This window comes from Ananas comosus, linkage group 10, assembly GCF_001540865.1.
Source record: "Ananas comosus cultivar F153 linkage group 10, ASM154086v1, whole genome shotgun sequence".
NCBI lineage: Eukaryota > Viridiplantae > Streptophyta > Magnoliopsida > Poales > Bromeliaceae > Ananas > Ananas comosus.
The window spans coordinates 10,247,274-10,269,066 of NC_033630.1; the positions used below are offsets into that span (position 1 = coordinate 10,247,274).

At 42.8% G+C, this 21,793-nt stretch overlaps 2 protein-coding genes across 2 annotated transcripts in view; both read left to right on the forward strand.

Annotated features, from left to right (window-relative positions):
- Positions 1-21,793, forward strand: part of LOC109716361 — a 90,064-nt gene that overhangs the window by 43,657 nt on the left and 24,614 nt on the right. The window lies entirely within an intron of this gene.
- LOC109716363 (30S ribosomal protein S17, chloroplastic-like) lies at positions 20,155-20,748 on the forward strand. The gene has a single exon (XM_020241759.1). The coding sequence runs from the start codon at positions 20,254-20,256 to the stop codon at positions 20,731-20,733; it is 480 nt and encodes a 159-aa protein (XP_020097348.1). The 5' UTR covers positions 20,155-20,253; the 3' UTR covers positions 20,734-20,748.

The following is a 21,793-nucleotide window of genomic DNA, read 5'->3' on the forward strand; positions in this document are numbered from 1 at the left end:
TGTGACATTAGTAACTTTAGTGGTAGTGAACCTATATTCTTGTGGACTAGTATGTATGCAGGGCTAGAATAACAATAAAAAGCATAATTTACTCTATGTAGCATTATGGACATTATAATTATGCATGTAAATAGACATTGGCATACATTTGATTAGGCATGTTAATCAACATTGACATATAATTAATCAAGTGAAAGTAGAACATCATATACATGATAATAAACTTGTAGTAGAGGCATGACTATGATTAATCTTGTTTAATTACTTGCTTTTCATATTTTTGCTTAATTAATTCCTTTATAGCATGCCTATATTAGCCTAGTGGTGTATTTCGCTAAGGTCGGCGACTTGCCCACTGGGAACTATTGTTTAATAGTTTTCACGCCCTCTGTTTTGTTGTTTGTTTCAGAGCCATCCGCATCGGGAGTGGCTAGAGATCGTGGCAAGGGGTTAGCGACTAGCTAGAGCTCCTACGGAGTTATTTTAGAGGGACCCAACATCATCTTTCTTTTTGTATTTTGTGGAAAGATGTATTATGTATTTTGGTTTAGAGATTATGTTAGACTTTTGGATTTAGTTGTATACTTTTTGTGTATATTGTGAATCTCTTTATACTAGAACATTAGAAATTTTATATTACTCGCTCTGATAGCCTTGTTTGGACTTTATCTTGTTCATTTCTAGTTTTTGGTAGACGCCTTGTATGCACTGTGGTTGTTTGGTGTACACGGCGGGTCTGTGCATGCGCCGGGCAGGCTTCCGCTAGGTCCCGGGGCATGACAGGGGATTAGAGCTAGGGGGCAAGCCCCTAATGCTATGCAGGGAGCGAATCCTACAATACAGAATTATGGACTTCCTCCAGGACCGAATCCGGCTCAAGCACACCGGCTCAAGCACAAGCTCCGGTTACTGTACAAGGGAATAATAATGAGCTGTGTGCTCATATCGAGGAAGCTATCCTGAATACCTTTGAAGTCGGGGTCAGGCTAGCGATGCGGCCTGTGTTTCGATCCCTTTACCCTGTAAATATAGATACAAAACATCCTTACCCGACAAGTTGGAAAATGCCGAAATTTGATAAATTTTTCGACAATGAAACCGAAAATACGGTTGAGCACGTCGCACGATTTACGACCCGATATAGAAAGGCCGCCGCAGATCCTTTCCTGAAACCTAGATTATTTAATACTTTGTTAACCAAGACTACATTTACTTGGTATACGAGTCTACGAATTGGAAAGAAAATTTCATGAACAGTTCTATAGATCGGAACCAGATCTTTCGTTTGCTAATCTAGCCCAGTTTCGACAAAAGTCAGGAGAATCGGTCAAAGAATATTTAAACCAATTTAAAACGGCAAGAAGCTGTTGCTTTGTTAGAATGCCAGAGTCAGAATTTGCTAAAATGGCATTCAATGGTCTGTATTTCAAGATAAAAGACCATTTTTGAGGATAAATACTTTCCAAATCTATTTGATTTTGGAGTTCGAGTTGCTCAACATGAGCAATTTAGAAAAGGCAATAATGAAGATCGGCCTAGGTGGAGCCGAAGCAAATATTGAAACAAAAAAAAGAAGAAAAATATCTCCTTTGTTGAAGAATTTTCGGCTCAAATGAGCTGAGTACGTCTGATGAAACAGAAGATTCGGCTGACAAAGCCGAAGTTTATGTGGCAGAAATGGTAAAAAACCGTTAGCCGTATAAATGTGCCTTACTCAAACCGGCCAAGCCAAGTAAAGCTAAAGCACGAGTGGCTGCATACACATACTCTTTTGATGTTTCGAAACTTGATTTGATTTTTGATCGGTTATTAAAAGATAGGAGAATCCAACTCCAGGAGGGTCAAACGATACCCCCTAGAGAAGAATTGAAAATGAGAAGATATTATAAGTGGCACCACTCATGGAGCCACAGAACAAATGATTGGACTGCCTTTAAAAGGCAGATCCAAAAGGAAATAAATGAAGGTCGGCTCATATTTGCTGACCAAAAAAATAAAAACATGGAGGTTGATAAAAATCTATTTCCTTCATAGGTTAACCTGGTGGATCTCAAAGGAAAAAGAAAAGAAAAAGCTCATGCAAGTAGGAAGGCGGATGAAGATATAGCATATACCAAGAGGACGTTACGGCTATGCATACGATGCAAGGCCGAGATGACAGGATGAGATTGGGAGGCGATTATCTATGAAAAAAAATTGTACGGGAAATGGAAGGAGTTCATGGCATTTTTCGAAGAATGGGAAGACATACCCGAGGCAGAGAAAAATTCGGAAGATGGTTCGGAATAAGGTTCCAATGATTCTGAACAGGAAGTTGATTCCGTGAAAGACAAGAGAGACCTGTTAATACAAAAGGTCTTAAATGATTATTATAATCTATGAAATGAGGACTGAAATAGCCAAAGGAGTTACCCTAAAAAGCCCCTCGGCTCCCGACCAAGATTCCTAAGATATCGGCCAAACTGGCAACATCAAGCCAGGCCGAGATCTGAACCTGGATTTGAAGGAATGACTGAGGGTGGTATCGAATTCCTCGGTCGGAGATTAATTAATGAACTCGGTATTCAACCTTGGCCGAGACCGTGGGAGAGAAGAAAAATCCTGAGAGATCATCTGAGGACTATGAAAGTACCATCGAATGTGCTAGTCGATCAATGGCACACAACAACAGCACCGGCCAAATGGCATGGGCCGATATTAACAAAGATCCAGAAGTGTCGGTGGCAAATACTACAAGCTGAAGCAAGACAACACTGGGAAGAGGTGAAAGGGATGAAACCTAACATATGGAGGCGACTATATGAGCCACAGCAGTCCTTTCGGTTCATGAAGAATGACTATGAGGCGGGCGGCTCGACGCCCGTACCATGGTTAAAGTCTAAAGTTGAGTGGCCACTCCCGGCAAAGCCAGAAAAGAAGGCAACTAGGAAGGAGTTGGAAGAAAAAATCACTTCTCAAGAAACTATAATCAAGCGGGACAGGTAGCCTCCTAAAGAGAGAGAGGCTCGGAAGAAGAGCGATTCCTCAGCTGAGACGGCGAAGAAATCAGAAGAGAAAAAACAAAAAATACAACAGAAATCGGCTGATGAAGATTCGGCCGATATAAGTATGGTGTACGCTTTGCCTCAATCATTCAAGGCAGAGTCCATTGAATATGAAGAGACGGTCTAGAATGGAGAGGAGCTCACTGGCAAACAAAGGAGTACAATAAACAAGAGCAGAAATGAAATAGTCAATGACAGTAGCATCATAGATAGATAGATAACTGTCATAATCTAGAATACAAAATAATGTCGCTACTGTAACATGAATCAAGATACTAACCATGAAGTGTCGATCACAGTAGCAAAGAAAATCAGTGAGTAGTCATCATGAACAATCATATAAGAGGCACCGCTACTGTAAACAAGTCATATGCTAACATAAAGGATCAGCAACTACGGTAGCAAGATGAAGAATACAAAATAACATGACCCACTTATGATGGAAGAAGCTACTGCAGGCTAAACAACTGCTAGATATCATGCATGACTCAAATCGAGATACTATGCATCAACTAGACATACGACTAGTCCAAGGTATACCCAATCCCTGTGGCCCGTCATGAAGACTCGGCCTATGCTTGCCCATAGGTCTCGAAGACCGCAAATCAAGTACCACTCCAGAGGGACACATCAACCCGCACCCAAAGTCGCTAACTCTGTCAAAGCTTGGTGTATATCAAGTCTAGCGGTGAGAACTTAGGGTGGCGAACCCTGTCTATGTAACATCACCTCCCACTGGGCTAGCAACTGAAGTACCTCGGGTTAGTAACCCTGTCTAAGACTCTTTTAGTGCCATACAAGCTATAGTCATATGTATATGCTCAAAGCTCCAATAATCTAGACTCAACAGTCGAATCATTGTCCGTAGGCGACAATAGGAGCCAAGAGACAATCACACTAGATACCAATGAAAATATCATGAGCCAAACTGTTCGGGTCGACTAGCATGCTATATTAAACGAGTATGTAGGAAAGATAGGGATAATGCAAATGATAGAGGTGAGCATGCTAAAGACCCAATCATGATGAAATACGTCATCTGACCCTTAGGTCAAAATCTGCGGAAGTGGACACCGACCGACTAGGTCAATCTCATGGACTAACTGTAACACACTGGACCTTTGCAAATTGCGAGGTTCGAGTGTTTGGCCGTGTTCTGAGTTTTTCCAGACTTTCTGATGGGTCGTTGACAGTGTTCCGACCTATGGCTCGCATCCCGAGAATTGTGGTATTTTATGTAGCGCTAAGCTCACTAAAGAGTTGGACTTAGCCTACCCTCGGATTGCATTCTGCACGAGGTGTAACCGGTGACAGGTCGATGGTTGTACCGGTACACATTTTGTACCGGTACACCCTTGATGGTCGTACCGGTACACTTATGGCAGATTTCAGACCCGAGCCTCGGGTTTGCGTTTTCGTAGGATGTGTACCGGTACACTTTCCCGTGTACCGGTACACTTTCCCGTGTACCGGTACACTTTGGCAGAATCTGAGCAGTTTGAACTGCAGGGGGTTTTTCGCAATTGTGGCTCTCTATATGTATCCCCCACGCCCTTGGGACTTCTCCTGAGCTTGGGACCAGCAGGAGAAGAGGTAAGGGAGCCCTCCACACTTTCCCCTTTGATTCCTTTGGTTTTATTTAGATTTAGAGAGATTAAAGTCTCTCTTTTTGCTCTTTTTGGGTGTTGGAGGCTTTTCCCACCATTGGAGCTTGGGTTCATGCTTGGTTGAGGGATGATCCTTGAAGTTTGAGGACTTTGAGCTTGGTTTGAAGCTTTCTAGAGGTAAGTGACTAGATCTTTTCCTCTAGATTTGAATTTTAGAGATTTCCTTGAGATGAAACCCTAGATGAGGTTCTAGGGCTTATATTTGGGCCTTTTTGATCTAGGGCTTTTGGACCAAAATTGGTTGGATTAGAACCTTCCTTGGGCTTGGATTGGAAGAGATTTAGCTCTCTTTTGGAGCTTGAGAGAGATTTTCCACACATTGGGTGAGTTTTAGCCCTTTTTGCTAAATTTGTTAAAGTTTGATCTTATAATCGATCGTAATGCCCGTGTATCTTTTCACTCAATACTTTTAGGGTATTTTGAGACTCGGGGACAACTTTGTTCGGCGAAACGAGACCCTACGCGAAGGTTCGGTGGGTTTGACCTAACCACACAATGAGAAATTCTCATTTGTGCTTAATTAAGCATCGTTAAATGAAAAAGCATGCATATTCTTATTATATGTATTTATTATGAATTTTAGAATGCTTAAAAGGCCTATGTTATATATGTTGAAATTTTGGACCTCTATGTAGTAGAGAGTAGCTTGGTAGGCCTATAGTTGCATTTAGCATTCTATATGAGACGTGATTTCATGATTCTATAGTGTAAATGAGCTTTGGTTCATGCATTTAAACTTAAGTTTATTTGAGACATGAAAGATGACAAAATTGCCATATAGAGGTATTGAACTAAAATGTATGTGAACTAGAGAGCTAATGTCATCAAGCGGCATTGAGCTCGGGACATGTGTGAACTTAGTGGATAGGGTCATTGAGGAATGTGAAACATGCTTAATCATTAAATGTCTAAGTGTCATGAAGGGGCACTAGACCTAGAGAAGGTTGGAACTTTATTGTGACTTAGAACTAGATCTTCGAGATGCTAGCGACTATACCATGTTGGAGACATGAGGACTGGATACTTGAGACTTGGACTATGCTTGCTTGCCATTTGTGCTCATTCGCACATGCTTGTGAGGGTCGCTCCCTACAAGCCGGCACTCCGGAGTTGGCCTATGCGATTTTTGTTCGCTCGTGCAGTATTGAGGAGCCTACGGGGTCGAGTGGGACAGACACATTCCATGAGTAGGAATGTCGGGCTACCACAGGCACTTAGGCGGCACAAGCTGGATTACCTTGGATAGGTCCCTAATTGGAAATGGAAATCGACACGGTTTGAGAATGAACAATCACTACTAGATAGGCTTAGTAGTTGGATTACATTTACATGCATATAGCATAGGGTTGAGACATGTAGTCTACTTGACAGTTACCTATTTCATCACAGTATACTGGGTTGCCAGGATAGAGCTTATACATCATATTTGAATAAAGGGTTGTAACAGTAAACTATTGCCTTTGATTACTTTTCCTTATGATAGAATAGATGTACAACATTTGACATCGTGCTTATGAGGGATATAGTAGTATAGCATTTTACTTATGCACTCTCTTTCAGCAGTTTATTTACATGCTCCTTTTTATTACTTATTGCTATTTGCATTACTTACCCTTATTTTTGGGGCCTAGTGGAGCAGGAGCTGAGGTCAGTAATTGCCCACTGGGAACTATAAATTATAGTTCTCACGCCCTCTTTTTCTCGATGTTTTTCAGAGCCTTCCACGCAGGGAGAGGCCAGGGATCGCGGAAAGGGTATCGCCTCGGGCTAGCGTGCTTACCGAGGGATCGTTCGATAGGTGGTCTACCTCTCGTGTTATCTTTTTGTGAAAGGTTGAGAGTTGTACCCGCATATGTATAGAGACCACCATTTTTGTACTAGAGACAGATATTGTACTACTTATGATTCCTTTTATTGTCTAGCTTTACTTCTTTACCTTGGTGTAGATGTTAGAACTTTACTCGCTCTGATATCATTAGCTGCTTATTATTTCGTTTCTTCTATTTGTTCTACTGCTTGCATGTACTTCCGTTTCTTTTTTGTAGACGCCTTATATGTGTAGACATATGGCGGGTCTGGGCACGCTACCGGGAGGGCCTCCGCCGGTCCCGGGGCGTGACATTAACTCTCTGACAATAAGGTCAAGTCTCACCGAAGATAAATCAACTGATCAACATGATCATATCGCAACATGGAGTACACACCAATCTATACGGTAATGAACATGACAATCAATAGGCAAGTAGAGTAAAAGCACAAGCCAATATGAAGTCAACAGAAGTTGTTCTACTTAATTAATAGAATAGATCAAGCGAAAAGAAAAGCGAGTAAGTTACAACTTTACTGACTTCAGAATGGAGCACCCACCTAACCAAGTACCTGAGTTCTCGACTCGATCAGTGTATTTAACCGTCACCTGTATAGGACATACGATCACCAAATGCCACAATGAGTATCCCACGTGTCAACTATATCAATTCGACACGATCAACCTGTACTATTATACTATAGTGCGACTGGAACATCAGTTCCATAAACCGACATACATAACTAAGCCCAAGCCAAGCCGACTCAACAAGGAGTCACCATGTCACAATCACAGTCTCAAGATTCACCGCTTTAGGTGATGAGACTACCGCACACTAAGTGTTCACCAAACTGAACGACAACGGCCGCACAAGGCTACAGCCGAACCTACAAGTGTTGTTCTGATGATCCGAACACCACTTTGGTGTCGCACCATGCACACACTGTACAATTGGCACGATGATGCTCGCAATATTGCAACCTCACCAATTGGTGACATAAAGTCACCCACAATGCGCAAAGATTCACTCAGAACATCGGACGTGCAAATCCAATTTCCGAATCTGCCGACTTCCGAGAACTCCACTGGGATGCCACTTCGGGTATGAAGTGTTCCGAGTCATGCCAAAACCTCTTTAACTCATATCTGCTGTCCCCAAACACCCTATTTTATGTGTTGGGACAGCCGCAAAGGAAATGCACCGAAAAAAAGAGCCGTAGCTTTGAAAGTGACTCGAAGTGGGTCGAACGATACGTATTTCGGTATTCAGACCGCCCACAACGCACTTGCTGCCATCAGGGGCACAAAACACGAGGCTATCATAGCCAACAAGGCTCAACAAACATTCCGGACAGCCACACAATAAGCTTCGTGGTAACGAAACCGAGAACCGCGCTATTGGTATGATTTCGGCTCCATTTTATGTCGTTTCACACCAAATCGGTCTCGAAATGTTTCCCAAACCTCGAACACTATATTTAAACATCTAATACCATCAAACACTACTGCCCAACACCACTTATAATGCATAAAGCATTAAAAAGTCCAAGTCGCCCCAATATTACACGTAACGCATCATTATAATACAATAGAGGGATTTCAAGTGTTTTACTAGGTTGGAGCTAAACGAGTGTAGTCGAATGGCACAGGAGGGTCGAAGACGCACCTCTAGCAACAGCGAACCAACAATGGCGATTGCCGACCATCAGAGAGCGAAAGTTGGCCGCACGGAGCCAATTTTGGGTACACGACGGGTTCGCGATTCTATCGAGCTTTCGGATCACTCCAGCAAAGCAAGCATCATGTCACGCCCCGTAACCCGCCTCTTTGGTATCGGCCCCGTCGATAGACCGCCGAACGGACAGAGTCTACCCTGTACGTCCAAGGCGTCGGAACAGTACAATTCAAGTGGTTCCAAATATGAACAGAATTCATACATAGAATGCATAAGGAAGGTATCGAAAACATAAATACTAAGCTATTACAAGCATTCGTCTCAATTTTTACATTTTCTTTACATTCAACTTCCAAGTACAATCCACTTATTATTACAAGTTTTTTCTTTTCTTTCCACACCCCTAAGCTAAACTGACTTAGGGTACTTCTATCTCTGGTCTCGGCGGTAGGGAGCTATCTACCGAGCTACGCCCTTTCCTCGCGCCGCCGCGCCGCTGACGTGTGGGCCTGAAAAACGTGGGGTGAGAACTATATACATAGTTCCTAGTGGGTACAGCCACCCAAGGGAAGAGCTCGACCCACCAGGTCCAAAGGAGGCAAAACAAGCTTGTTAGTACAACAGATATATATAAACATATAAAATTTATGCAACTAACCACTAACATGCTTATGCCTCGCAACATGCGATAATGCAACATACATGCAATACAAGTAGATCTACCGTTTTTACCTTTTTATTTCATTACCTATATTCTTTACAATCCACTACTAAGATTCATTTATCTTAGCCAAGTTATACTACCCGACTTGGTCTTCAGTCAACTACCAGTGAACTGCCGCTCATTGTTCAGGCTCGAGGTGAGGACGTCTCACATGCCTCTCAGCCTTAAATCCACTCGACTGTAGGTCATCCGTTGGGTAAGGAAATACCATCAAACCCTTGACCACAAGTCGCATACCGGGGGAAGAGAACCACACATACCCGTATCCACAAGTCACATATTGGGCGAGGAGAACCACACATACCCGTTGAATCACTGCCGAGCGAGGAGAACCATACATACCTGCAGTTATGATTCACTTGCCAGGCGAGGAGAACCACACGTACCTGCAAGTATAACCGCTACCGAGCGAGGAAAACCACACGCACTTGCAGCCACCAATCCTAGGGATTCCGAAATCCACTTTTCAAGACTTAAGGGTTTATCTCATACCCTATGTTGTTAACCTTTCTAGGTTCAAGCCACTCGTACCCTAGTGGTCATTCTACCACTATGTTCCATAACCTAGGTTCTACAACACTAGGTCCAATGTCCAACTTATGTTTAATAACACTAGGTTCAATGTCCAACCTATGTTTAATAATACTAGGTTAAATATCCAATCAATTATTTTCTATCCTAGTTGTCCACATCTAGGATTCATAGTTTTCATGTCATCTAGTCCTTGGCGCCACACTTATCGAATTCTCTAATTTTTCCTAGAGTTCATCGACCTATATTCACATTCATACCTAGGCATACATATGCATCCTATATGTTTCACATGCCTATGTTCTTGTTCAATGATAGATTATTTATCCTAAGTAGCATGCCATCTATGACTACTTATTTAACCAATTAATCTATCATTACATACATGCATCAATAAATAAAATCATACTTCACTTTGGCATGGAAGCGACCTACTCACTTCGGTGAAGCACAACTCACCTCACAATGCTTTCTAATTGCTTGTAGACACTTGCAATTAGGCCAACCACTTGGACCTCCAAGCTTATTCCCAAGCTTTCCTTGCCCTATATAAGAGATCCCTCGTTACCGTTTTCGAACCACTAAACGATCTTTGCGTTTGAAATCAAATGATCTCACATGATTTCCTAACCCTCAATTAGGGTTTCAAAGAGTTAAAACAACATGGGTTAATTACATCGGTAGTCCCCAACCTTCTCACCAATTTTCACTTGAGTCCCCAACCTTTTTATTTTTGCAATTGAGTCTCTAACCTCTTGATTTTATTACAATTACGGCCCAACCGTAAAAAAAACTGTTAAAATTAACGGAATTGCCACGTCAGCGTCTATTTGGCAATCTTTTGCATGCAATTTAGGTCCCTAAACTTTGCACATTTTTCATTTAGTCCCTAAAAATAAAATTTCAAAATTTTAAATTTAAATTCAAAAATAATATTAAAATTAAAATTTTAAACTAACAAGAAATTAGAATTTTGAATTTTAATGTGAGATCCCTGGTGTTTGACTATGGAGGCTTGTCGACAGCTCTAGAGAGTGTCGGGACAAGTCCGAGTCGCGTTGGCGTCAAATAGACGCAAAACGGACTCCGTGCGACGCGAGGGCAGCCTTCAGCGAAGAAATCTGCAAAATAGCAGATTTTCCTGCTTGCTGTACCGGTACAGCCAGCGAGGTGTACCGGTACACTATACTGGTTGAGCACGTACTGCTCTCGGGTTTGCCTCCTGTACCGGTACGCGATCCCGTGTACCGGTACACCAGGGTAGGTGAGGGGGTGTTTTGGTCTTTTTCTACCTCGTTCGTATCACCCTCCTCTCCCCAGCTTATTTACATGTAGAGTGAGGCTGAGAGAGAGAGTTTTGCTCTTGGTTCTCTCCCTCTCTCTCTCTAGAGCCGATTGTGAGCAAGGTGGAGCTCGGGTGAAGTTTCATTGCCGACGTGGTGCCGCGGAGCCGTTCGGGCGCACGTTGTGTCGTCTTAGTGCTGTGAGGAGCTCGAGCGAGCGTGGATTTCTGTCGTCCTCAACATTGCGCCGACTCTTGAGGATCTATCGAGGTGAGTGCTCTGTGGAATTGCTGCGCATACTTCGGGTATCATTAATTCGAGCTTAAGTGCTGACTCGCAGGATCTTGTCGTCGACTGTTAGTATTGCAGCTCGTTCTCGACGTAGGAGCATCGGATTGCGACGAGACTTGGTTCGTTGGATTCGGGACTTCGAGAGGAATCCACGAAGCCCTTACTTGCGAATTTTGGTGAAGGTTAGCTTGGTCGAAATCCTTCTCTTCTCTGCTGTTGTGGATTTTGGACTGAATTGAGGATTTTTGGTGTTTTTAGTTTGGAGTTAGCTCGATTTCGAGACTCGGGCGTTTTTGGTCGATCCAGCAGGTGGTGTCGCAGCCGAGGGGGTTCCGTGCTGCCAGGGATTAGCGTGCGAGGTGGGTTACATCGGTTTTGACTCCTAAGTTCATAATCGTCGACATGTATAGATCTCGATTTTTGGATAATCTATTCTAGCTCGAATTTATGGATTAAATGGTAGATTGCATATCTGAATTTGGAGCATGTGGTAATAAATTGAATAGGTTATACATGTTGGACTTGGAAGTTGAATTATGAGAAAATCTGCGATTTGGACCTGTCACTTGATTAAACTGCCTGATTTAGCTCTAGGAGCCGATATTAAATTGTACTGTCGCAGTATCTTCGAGACGAGTACTCCCGGTAGTTTAGAATACATTTACGCTCGTGCTGGTATACCGAGTGGATTTTTACAGGGTCGTTCAGATTGTTCCAGACTGTTGGGTGCCGTCAGAGTTGACGGTGGACCCGTATCGCCTTTTTGGCGTCAGATTGTGCCGAGTGCACGTTACCTGTTTGTTGTTAGACCAGTTTGAGTCGATTACTTGACTTTGGCTATTGAGAGCCTGATTGAGCTCGACAGAGATACGCTGCATACTCGGTTGGGTAGCGCCCACGAGTGCCACTCCGGAGACAGGCTTTGTGCTTTCGCGTTGGTGTCGCTCATGCCAGTTGGACTTGCTCTCCACGGACCAATTAGTGTGGATAGAGCCCGATAGTCGCAACGGGGCAGGGACGGGTGTATTCACAGTCCCAGGGACGGATATGTTTACAGTCCCGATTGGAATGGGTCAGATTTGACATGTCCTACAGTTGGTTAGTGTAGAGCATGATAGTGTAGTGACTTATGGCGGTTGAGTTATTTCCTGCATTTTTCCTACTATTCTGGCTCCCTTCTGTAGACATAGTAGGTGGACCGATGTTGTTTTGGGCGGCACCCACTGAGGACTACTTATTTTTACAGTAGTTCTCACGCCAGATGTTACCCCTGTTTTGCAGAGCCACAGGTTTCGGCTGCTGCGCCTTCCGCGGATCAGGATCGAGGCAAGGGCGTCGCGAGTTAGAGCCCTACCCGCTGAGCAGAGCTAGAGACACCCTACTGCAGGTAGTTGTTTTACTTCGAGCTTATGTACATAGTACTTAACTCGCCAGTGCGAGTGATGCTGTATTTTGGATTCTGAACTATGTATATGAAGCTCAGTTTGTTTAGCTTTTGTTTACTCGAGCAGCTCTATACTACTGTTTGTAGTATTGTTTGATTTACAGGTACTGATGTCGCTTCGTATATAGGAAAAATTCCTTTGTATACGGCGGATTTGTCGGCGTGCCCGGGGAACGAGACATCCGGGGCGTGACATTTAATTTAAAGCTGAATTTAAATTCAAATTTTAAATTTAAATTTTTAATTGAAATTAAATTTTGAATTCAAACTTAAAATTTTGATTTTGATTTTGATATTTCAATTTACATTTAAAATGAAAGTTTTGAAACCGAAATTTAAATTTAAAATCATATTCAAAATTTTGATTTTAAATTTTAAATTTGAATTCAAAATTTAAATTTGAATTTAAGATTTGATTTCAATTCTAAATTTGAATTTAAACTTCGAATTCAAATTCACATTTTGAATTTAAAATTTCAAATCAATGTTTGAAATTAAATTAGAATTTATAATTCCAAATGTGAATTTAAATTTAAAATTTAAAATTTAAAATTAAATACAAAATCAGAATTTGAATTCCAATTTAAATTTGAATCCAAAATCAAAATTTAAATTTAAAATTTAAATATTAAATTTTTTTTTTTTGAATTTATATATTTAATAGATTAATTACACCATTGGTCCTCAACCTTTGCACCGTTTTTCAATATGGTCCTCAACCTTTGCACCGTTTTTCAATTTGGTCCCCAACCTTCTTTTTTTTTGCAATCCGCTGACACAGCGCCACTGTGGCGTTGACATGGCGCCTCTGTAGCACTGACGTGATGCTGACGTGGCATTTTCTGTCAATTTTAACAGCTATCTAACGGCTGTGACTTAATTGAAATGAAATCAAAAGATTATGAACTTGATTGCAAAAAAAAAAGGTTGGGGACCAAATTGAAAAACAGTGTAAAGGTTAGGGACCATTGGTGTAATTAACCCAAACAACATTTAAACCCTCCACTAGCAAACCCTTCTGTCTAACCTAGGGTTTTCCACAAATAATGACAAACCCAAAAATCACATGCTAATCTCTATAATTTGTAGCTTAGATTAGTCTAGGGATTGCTAGAAATCCATTTAGAAGATTTAAATCGAAAACCCTAGCTCAAACCATAAAAACGAACTCGAGTCGAAAGCATCCCACGCCACCAAGCGCTCAAGAGCTCGAACCACCGCTCTCTACGCATTCCCGAGCTCGATCTCTACCAAGATCTCCAACTTGGAGAAGAGGAAGAAGAGGGTGGAAGAGATGGCTCCTCCCTCTCTGCATGCGTGTGTGTGTGTGTGTGTTCGGCTGAGGGGAAGGGGTAGGCACCCCTTTATATAAGCCCCTAGTGAAATTACACTTTTACTCCTCAAAAATAGCATTCTGGGATGCTGCATACTGGTACTCGGGCTCGCGTATCGATACCCAGCTCCAACACCTCGAAACCCGAGAGCTAGATTTCTCATTTTTACCACTGGTATCGGTGTACCCGACTCCAGTACTAGTACCCGGCCAGTCCAGTACTGGTACCCGATTCCAGTACCGGTACTCAGCACAAAATTCTGCAACTTAGGCAGATTTCAGCTTTTGGAGCCCGTTTTCGTGTCCAGTTTGCGCCGAAAATACTCGAATGCTCTCCAAACTTTGCCGGAACTTATCTACTAACTTTTTAAGCTTGTTCCCACCAAAACTTCATAATGTTAGGAGTTCGGTATATTACACATCGCGTAGAGGATTTCCTCATGATCACCGTGCTTCAAAGAAACCTGATTTTCAACTCCCGTATTGCCCGGAAAAGTCAAAACAAGAAGCTGTCATTCTATCAAACACTAGGTGAGCGTAGCTCAAAATAGCGATTCGAAGCACCAATTCCTGAAACTCGAGGGAGCACGGACGTGCACAGGTGTCAAGGATGACCGTGTTCACCAGCAGAATGTTGACGGAGGCGTCGAAGGGTCGTAACAGTGCCTACGGCCAATCACAAGGTCAAGAATGCAACAACAAAATAGCAGCAACAATATTGTCACCTCAACAGAATAGCAGCAACAATATCATCACCTTAGGGAGGTTTCATGTTGAGCCAGGGGATGGAAGGAGGTTGGTGTAGGAGAGGGGAGGCCGGGGCTAGAACCAGTCGGCTGTGTCGGCGAGGGCAGTGGCCGGAGGAAGCACCTCGGGCCAGGGTGGCCAACAAGGCTGCACCAGAGCAAAAGCAGATCGGGGGTAGTAGGCGATGGAAGGATGGTCTAGTAGGGTGGAAGAAGGACCAGTCAGCCGAGGAAGGGTCACCTAACTGGCGGCGACGGCCGGCGGTGGTGATGGTAGAGCCTCGGCCAGGAGAAGAAGGTGGTGGCACTCAACCTGGCGACGGCGATGGCTCGACCTGGCGACGGTAGCGGCGGCCTAAACTCCACCAATAGTGGCTCTACGACGGCAATGGCGGAGGTGACGGCTTCAAGCCAAGAAAGGAGGGGAGGAGGAGGGGGGTCACCTTTCTATACTATACATACATATAAAGATAGAGAGAGGGATCGAGAGGAGGAGGTCTTCTCCTTGGCCGGAGCCTTGCCGGAATGTGGCGCCGGCGATCACGCGGAGGGAGGGGGCGGCGGCTGAGACCACGAGAGGAGAGGGAGGGGAAAATAGGTTCGGGTTAAGTATACACCTATTATATATATACATCTACTTATATTTTGATATTTTTCCATTTGTAAAATTGCAACTAACTCCCCAGCATAGAACAAATTGCGCAAAAGCCCTTCCGGTCTCAAAATTTTGTAGTTTCGTGTGTTAAATGCCGTACTTATTCCAAAAGGTCCCCTGAGTGATTTTCCCTTTCTGATTTTAACTGTGCCAATTTCCACAAAAATTTAAGAATTTCGAAAAACTTGAGTCCACGCGATCCTCTCTTAGTCAAGTTTCACATGAGCCCTTCCATTCATGAAAATTTCAGAATTCTCACATGAAATGTTAACCATTTCGCATAATATCCCATTTTCACAAATTACAAAAATTGCAATTTAGCCCCTCAAATTCACAATTCAAATCCAAAACTCACTCGTAGGTGTAATTTGCTTATAAGTTCATCCACCTCAAAAGTCGTGCATTTTGACTCATGAAATATCGTGCTTTTCACATAATTACTCCAAATCGGCAAGTTTGCACTTATGCAAATTCATTCCCAAAATATCACTAAATCACGCCAAATTGTATAGGGGTCCATTACCGAACTTACTATACTGGCGAACCATGAAAGTGGCACTTTTTGTTTCATCGAAAATCGCATTAGATTGCAAAATACAACACCCTCTTTTGAAAGTTTACCATAGAATACATTGGATACTACAAAAAATACTATTTATTAAGTTGTGGAAAAAATATTATTTATTTGTTTATTATATAAATTTTAATATTATGTAATATATATACATAAATTTTTAAATTAATATTAAAAATAATTTAATATATTTTTTATTTAGTATGGAAATTAATACACTAGCTTTTTGAATGATATTTATTTTTAGTGGTTTATTTTTGTGTTTATTTGATGCACAAGAGAATAATATCGAAAAAATATAAAATTTAATTTTTATACATTTTTAGTGATCTGTTGATACCAAAATTGAGCCGACCTAACCCACGTATGAGCCAATAAGGACACGTGGTACACCAGGAGTCGGTAATAAGGCGCCTGAAGGACAAGAAAGCGGGAACGGTTGAAGATTGGGACGTAACTTCAATGAGGAGTTAGTATAACTTCTAAGATAATGGTTACAACTATTTCCCCCAACTACTTTCAACCAACTAATAATGTGGGCTATAAATAGTAACTTTGAAGCCTGCGATAGGGGTCTTTGCCCCTGCGCACAAAAGACCACCCTTATTTTCTCTGCATTTTATCGCTTTTCTAGGAGTAGTCTAAATGTAATCTTTTTTTTTTTCGCATTTACTTCTTTTCTAGGAGTAGTTCTTGTAACTTAGATCTTTAGAGTCTGTCTGCCCCATGGGCATCACTCCCTTCTAGAATGTACTTGGAGTCTGTCTGCCCCATGGGCATCACTCCCTTATAAAATATACTTGGAGTCTGTCTGCCCCACGAGCATCACTCCCCTGTTCTTGTGTTCATCTATTCAAATATAAAGTCACGCTCGGCTATTCAGGCCGACCAAATCTTGTGTTGTGCTAGCTGTTCAGCTCATCTCCCGGCTTAATTTTCGACTTTTCCTGCACATTCGACTCATCCAGCCGAACCGGAGAGTGAAAAGAGTTTTCGAACCCGGCTGACCCGATTCCTCGTCAGCCGAATCGCTTGATCTGTCGAAGGGCGCAAACTTCGAGGGTCACTATTTGCAGCCGTTTTGCATCCCGACGTTCTTCCTGAGGAGGATTCTTGACCGTGTCAACGGTCGAGACTTTCGGCGCCAACAATTTTTTGGCACGCCCGGTGGGACACATTTTTAGGTAAATTTATATTTTATATAAATTATGGCTGATGATCTATGTAATAGGGTTGTTCTTAGAAATTCTGGGAGTGATCAACCTAGTGATTCAGACAATGCTGGCGAATGTCAAGCAGTTTTGCCAGTTGAAGGAGAAACTAGTGGACAGTCGGCTCATCAAGAGCCTAGTCTAACTCAGGCGCTTGGCCAGATGAGCCGAGTCCTACAAACTTTAGATCAAAATATCCATCAAAGTACCGCTCGACTAGACGGGGTGCTGGCCGCCATCACGGCCTATAATGAAAATATTACACGAATAGGGCAATTATTGACTCGAAATGAGCAACCAATGACAGGCTTACAAGGGCCTATGATGACACCGGTATTGCAAAATCCTACGATATCGGTAAATGGACAGCCCCAATAATAGGCGGCACCATTCCAAGCGGCTTACAGACCGGCCGTCGTCAATACCGGTCAACAGCCGGAAATTACATGGGGATTGCCATCACCTCCGCCGATGGCAACATACCAACCCCAAAATGTAGGGGCCAGAGCTGGGGGGCAGGCTCCAAATATTCAAGAAGCAAATCCCATAGTACAAAACTTCGGACCATTACAAGGACCGAATGCAGCACAAGCACAAGTTCCTTTGCAGGAAAACAATAATGAAATATATGCGCAAATCGAAGAAGCCATTGGAAATACTTTTGGAGTAGGCGCAAGGCCGGCAATGTGGCCTATATTTAGATCACCTTATCCTGCAAATATAGACACAGAGCATCCATACCCGGCAAACTGGAAAATGCCGAAGTTTGATAAATTTTCTGGGGATGAGACCGAAAACACGGTCGAACATGTGGCACGGTTCACGGCATAGTGCAGGGAAGCCGCGACAGATCCATTTTTAAAATTAAGATTGTTTAACACGTCGTTAACTAAAACGGCGTTTACTTGGTATACAAGTTTATCAGCCAATTCCGTCCAAGATTGGGACGAATTAGAAAGAAAATTTCATGAGCAATTCTATAGGTCGAAGCCACAATTATTGGTCACTGACTTGGCTTTATACCGACAAATGTCGGGTGAAACGGTCGAAGAGTATTTGAACCATTTCAAAATAGCCAAAACCCGGTGTTTTATGAGAATACCGGAATCAGAGTTCGCCAAAATGGCGTTAAATGGTCTGCATTTTAAGATAAAAGATCATTTTGAAGATAAGTATTTTTCTAACCTATTTGATCTAGGTGTTCGAGTTGCCCAATACAAGCAATTTCAGAAGAAAAGTGAGGACGATTGGCTGCAATGGAGCCGATATAAAAATCAAAGCAAAGGTAAGGGAAAATCCTTGCTAGAAGAACAGTCGGTTCAAGAAGAACAGTCGGTGTTTTATGAGAATACCGGAATCAGAGTTCGCCAAAATGGCGTTAAATGGTCTGCATTTTAAGATAAAAGACCATTTTGAAGATAAGTATTTTTCTAACCTATTTGATCTAGGTGTTCGAGTTGCCCAATACAAGCAATTTCAGAAGAAAAGTGAGGACGATTGGCTGCAATGGAGCCGATATAAAAATCAAAGCAAAGGTAAGGGAAAATCCTTGCTAGAAGAACAGTCGGTTCAAGAAGAACAGTCGGTGTTTTATGAGAATACCGGAATCAGAGTTCGCCAAAATGGCGTTAAATGGTCTGCATTTTAAGATAAAAGACCATTTTGAAGATAAGTATTTTTCTAACCTATTTGATCTAGGTGTTCGAGTTGCCCAATACAAGCAATTTCAGAAGAAAAGTGAGGACGATCGGCTGCAATGGAGCCGATATAAAAATCAAAGCAAAGGTAAGGGGAAATCCTTGCTAGAAGAACAGTCGGTTCAAGAAGAGCCGAGCCAATCGAGTGAAAGTGAAGAATCGGCTGATGAAGCCGAGATATAGCCACTTTCTTTAAGAAGAATTTCTTAATAGAAAAACATTCGGTTCAAGAAGAGCCGAACTAATCGAATAAAAATAAAGAATTGGCTGATGAAGCCTAGATATATGTGGCTGGGATGATAAAGCGCTGTTTTCCTAAAGCCGACCAAGACCAGCGAAACTAAAGCTTGGGTCTCGGCTGTGCTTTTGAACAGTCGATTTGGCACCAATAGTCATCCGAATATTCATTCGAAAGACTATTGGGGGGGCATTGTTGATACCAAAATTGAGCCGACCTAACCCACGTATGAGCCAATAAGGACACGTGGTACACCAGAAGTCGGCAATAAGGCGCCTGAAAGATAAGAAGGCGGGAACGGTTGAAGATTGGGACGTAACTTCCATGAGGAGTTAGCGTAACTTCCATGAGGAGTTAGTATAACTTCCAAGATAATGGTTACAACCATTTCCCCCAACTACTTTCAACCAACTAATAATGTGGGCTATAAATAGTAACTTTGAAGCCTGCAATAGGAGTTTTTGCCCCTGCGCACAAAAGACCACCCTTATTTCCTCTGCATTTTATCGCTTTTCTAGGAGTAGTCTAAATGTAATCTTTTTCTTTTCCGCATTTACTGCTTTTCTAGGAGTAGTTCTTGTAACTTAGATTTTTAGAGTCTGTCTGCCCCATGGGCATCACTCCTTTCTAGAATATACTTGGAGTCTGTCTGTCCCATGAGCATCACTCCCTTGTAGAATATACTTGGAGTCTGTCTGCCCCACGGGCATCACTCCCCTATTCTTGTGCTCATCTATTCAAATAAAAAGTCACGCTCGGTTATTCGGGTTGACCAAATCTTGTGTTGTGCTAGCCGTTCGGCTCATCTCCCGGCTTAATTTCTGACTTTTTCCGTACATTCGGCTCATCCAGCCGAACCGGAGAGTGAAAAGAGTTTTCGAACCCGGCTGACCCGATCCCTCGTGAGCCGAATCGCTTGATCTGTCGAAGGGCGCAAACTTCGAGGGTCACTATTCGCAGTCGTTTCGTATCCCGACGCGCTCCCAGAGGAGGATCGTTGACTAGGTCCAGGGTCGGGGAACTTCGGCACCAACATGATCTTAATTATGTTGAATGATATTGATCATTGAATTCGGCAGCTCTACATTAAAAATAAATTAATAGTAACGAAATTTGCTTGTCATCCTTATCAATAGTATTCTAAGTCATTTTCAATTCTCCCCAATTTAATGTAAAATAAATAAATAAATAAATAATATAAACCCATTATTTCTTCTTCCCCGGTTCCCCCACCTCATCCACAACAAGGTGATATGTAAATATATAAACATAAACGCCATCTCCCTCCTCACTCTCACTATCTCCCATTAGCTCTATCCCCTCTCCTATCGCCATGCTCCTCACCTCCCCCTTCCTCCATCCCCCTTCCTCCTCCTCCTCCCTCACTTGCTCTACCTTCCTCCATGGGCCCCTCCCCCTCCCCGCCAACTTCAAAACCCTAACCCTAGCTCCTTCCCCTCCCCCTTCCTCCCTCCCCGTGGTCCGCGCCATGAAGAAGCTACAGGGGCGCGTGGTGTGCGCCACCAACGACAAGACCGTGGCCGTGGAGGTGGTGCGCCTCGCCCCCCACCCCAAGTACAAGCGCCGCGTCCGCAAGAAGAAGAAGTACCAGGCCCACGACCCGGAGAACCTGTTCAAGGTCGGCGACTTCGTCCAGCTCGAGAAGTCCCGCCCCATCAGCAAGACCAAGACCTTCCTCGCCGTCCCCGTCGCCGCCAGGAACGCCCCCAAGCCCGTCGACCCCGTCCCCTCCGCCCTCCTCGACCTTCCCCCCCTCCAATCCCAGCAGCAGCCCACGGCGCCGCAGGAATGATCGCAACCCCATCCTCTGATCTCCTGGTTTTGTGTTAAGGTTTCCATCTTTTGCGGTAGCTGTTATTGTTTGATTGGAAATGGGATTTGACTCGCTGCTTAGCCCGCCGCCTGTTTGATTCTTGATCTGGTTATGGATCTGCTCTACACCAATTTTTCTTTGAATGAATTGGTTTGTATTTAGCCCACCATCATTTTGATGCTTGTTCTCTTTTGTGTTTCTGCTCCACTCAATCTACTACTAAAGCCTTAATTTCTTTTTTTTCTTTTTCTTTGAAAGAATTAAGTTGCTATTTAGCCCGCTACCTGACTGATGTTTTCTCTAGCTATGTTTCTGCTCCACACAATCGATCAAAGTTTGAATTTTACTTTGAATGAATTGGGTGTGTATCTAGCCCACCATCTGTTTGATGCTTGTCCTATTTTATGAATCTGCTCCGCAAAATCGGTTGAAGTTTGAATCTTTCTTCTTGAGTGAACTGGGCTTGTATTGAGCCCACCATCTGTTTGATGCTTGTTCTGTTCATGTTTCTGCTCCGCACAATCTATTAAAGTTTGAATTTTTAATGAGAATTTCATGTGGTGGGTGTGCTTCTGAATTGGTCCTTATTGAACTCGCTACCTGTTCAACAGTATGCTTATGTGTCCGTCCACCGTCTGCTTGGTGCTTGTTCGATGTGTAGAGTTTCCTAAATTTGTTCATTTCGGTGCCTTTATTTTCAGCATATTTATGAGAATTAGGCGCCCTTGAATGGTTTGCGTATGCTTCAGTTATGGGCCTTGATGTGTCCACCTCTGTTTGATGTTTGTTCTCAGTATGTTTCTTATCTACAATCTCTTTTCAAATTGTTGATAAACATATGTGGGTATCATTTAGCACTGCTTTCTGCTAATTTCTCAGACTGTTTGGTGTTGTATTGCTTCCAAAATTTTCAGTTATGGCATGTCGGCCTTCATGTAGGCTAAATGCGACACTTTGGTTCTTTTAGTAAGATGTTGTTGTATATGATACTTCTCTATTTCTACGATTAACTATGTAACCATGAACTTCTTCATCCCAG

What these genes read in the sequence shown, in the direction of transcription:
- LOC109716363 (XM_020241759.1), top strand. Translation starts at nt 20,254, where the DNA reads ATGCTCCTCACCTCCCCCTTCCTCCATCCCCCTTCCTCCTCCTCCTCC.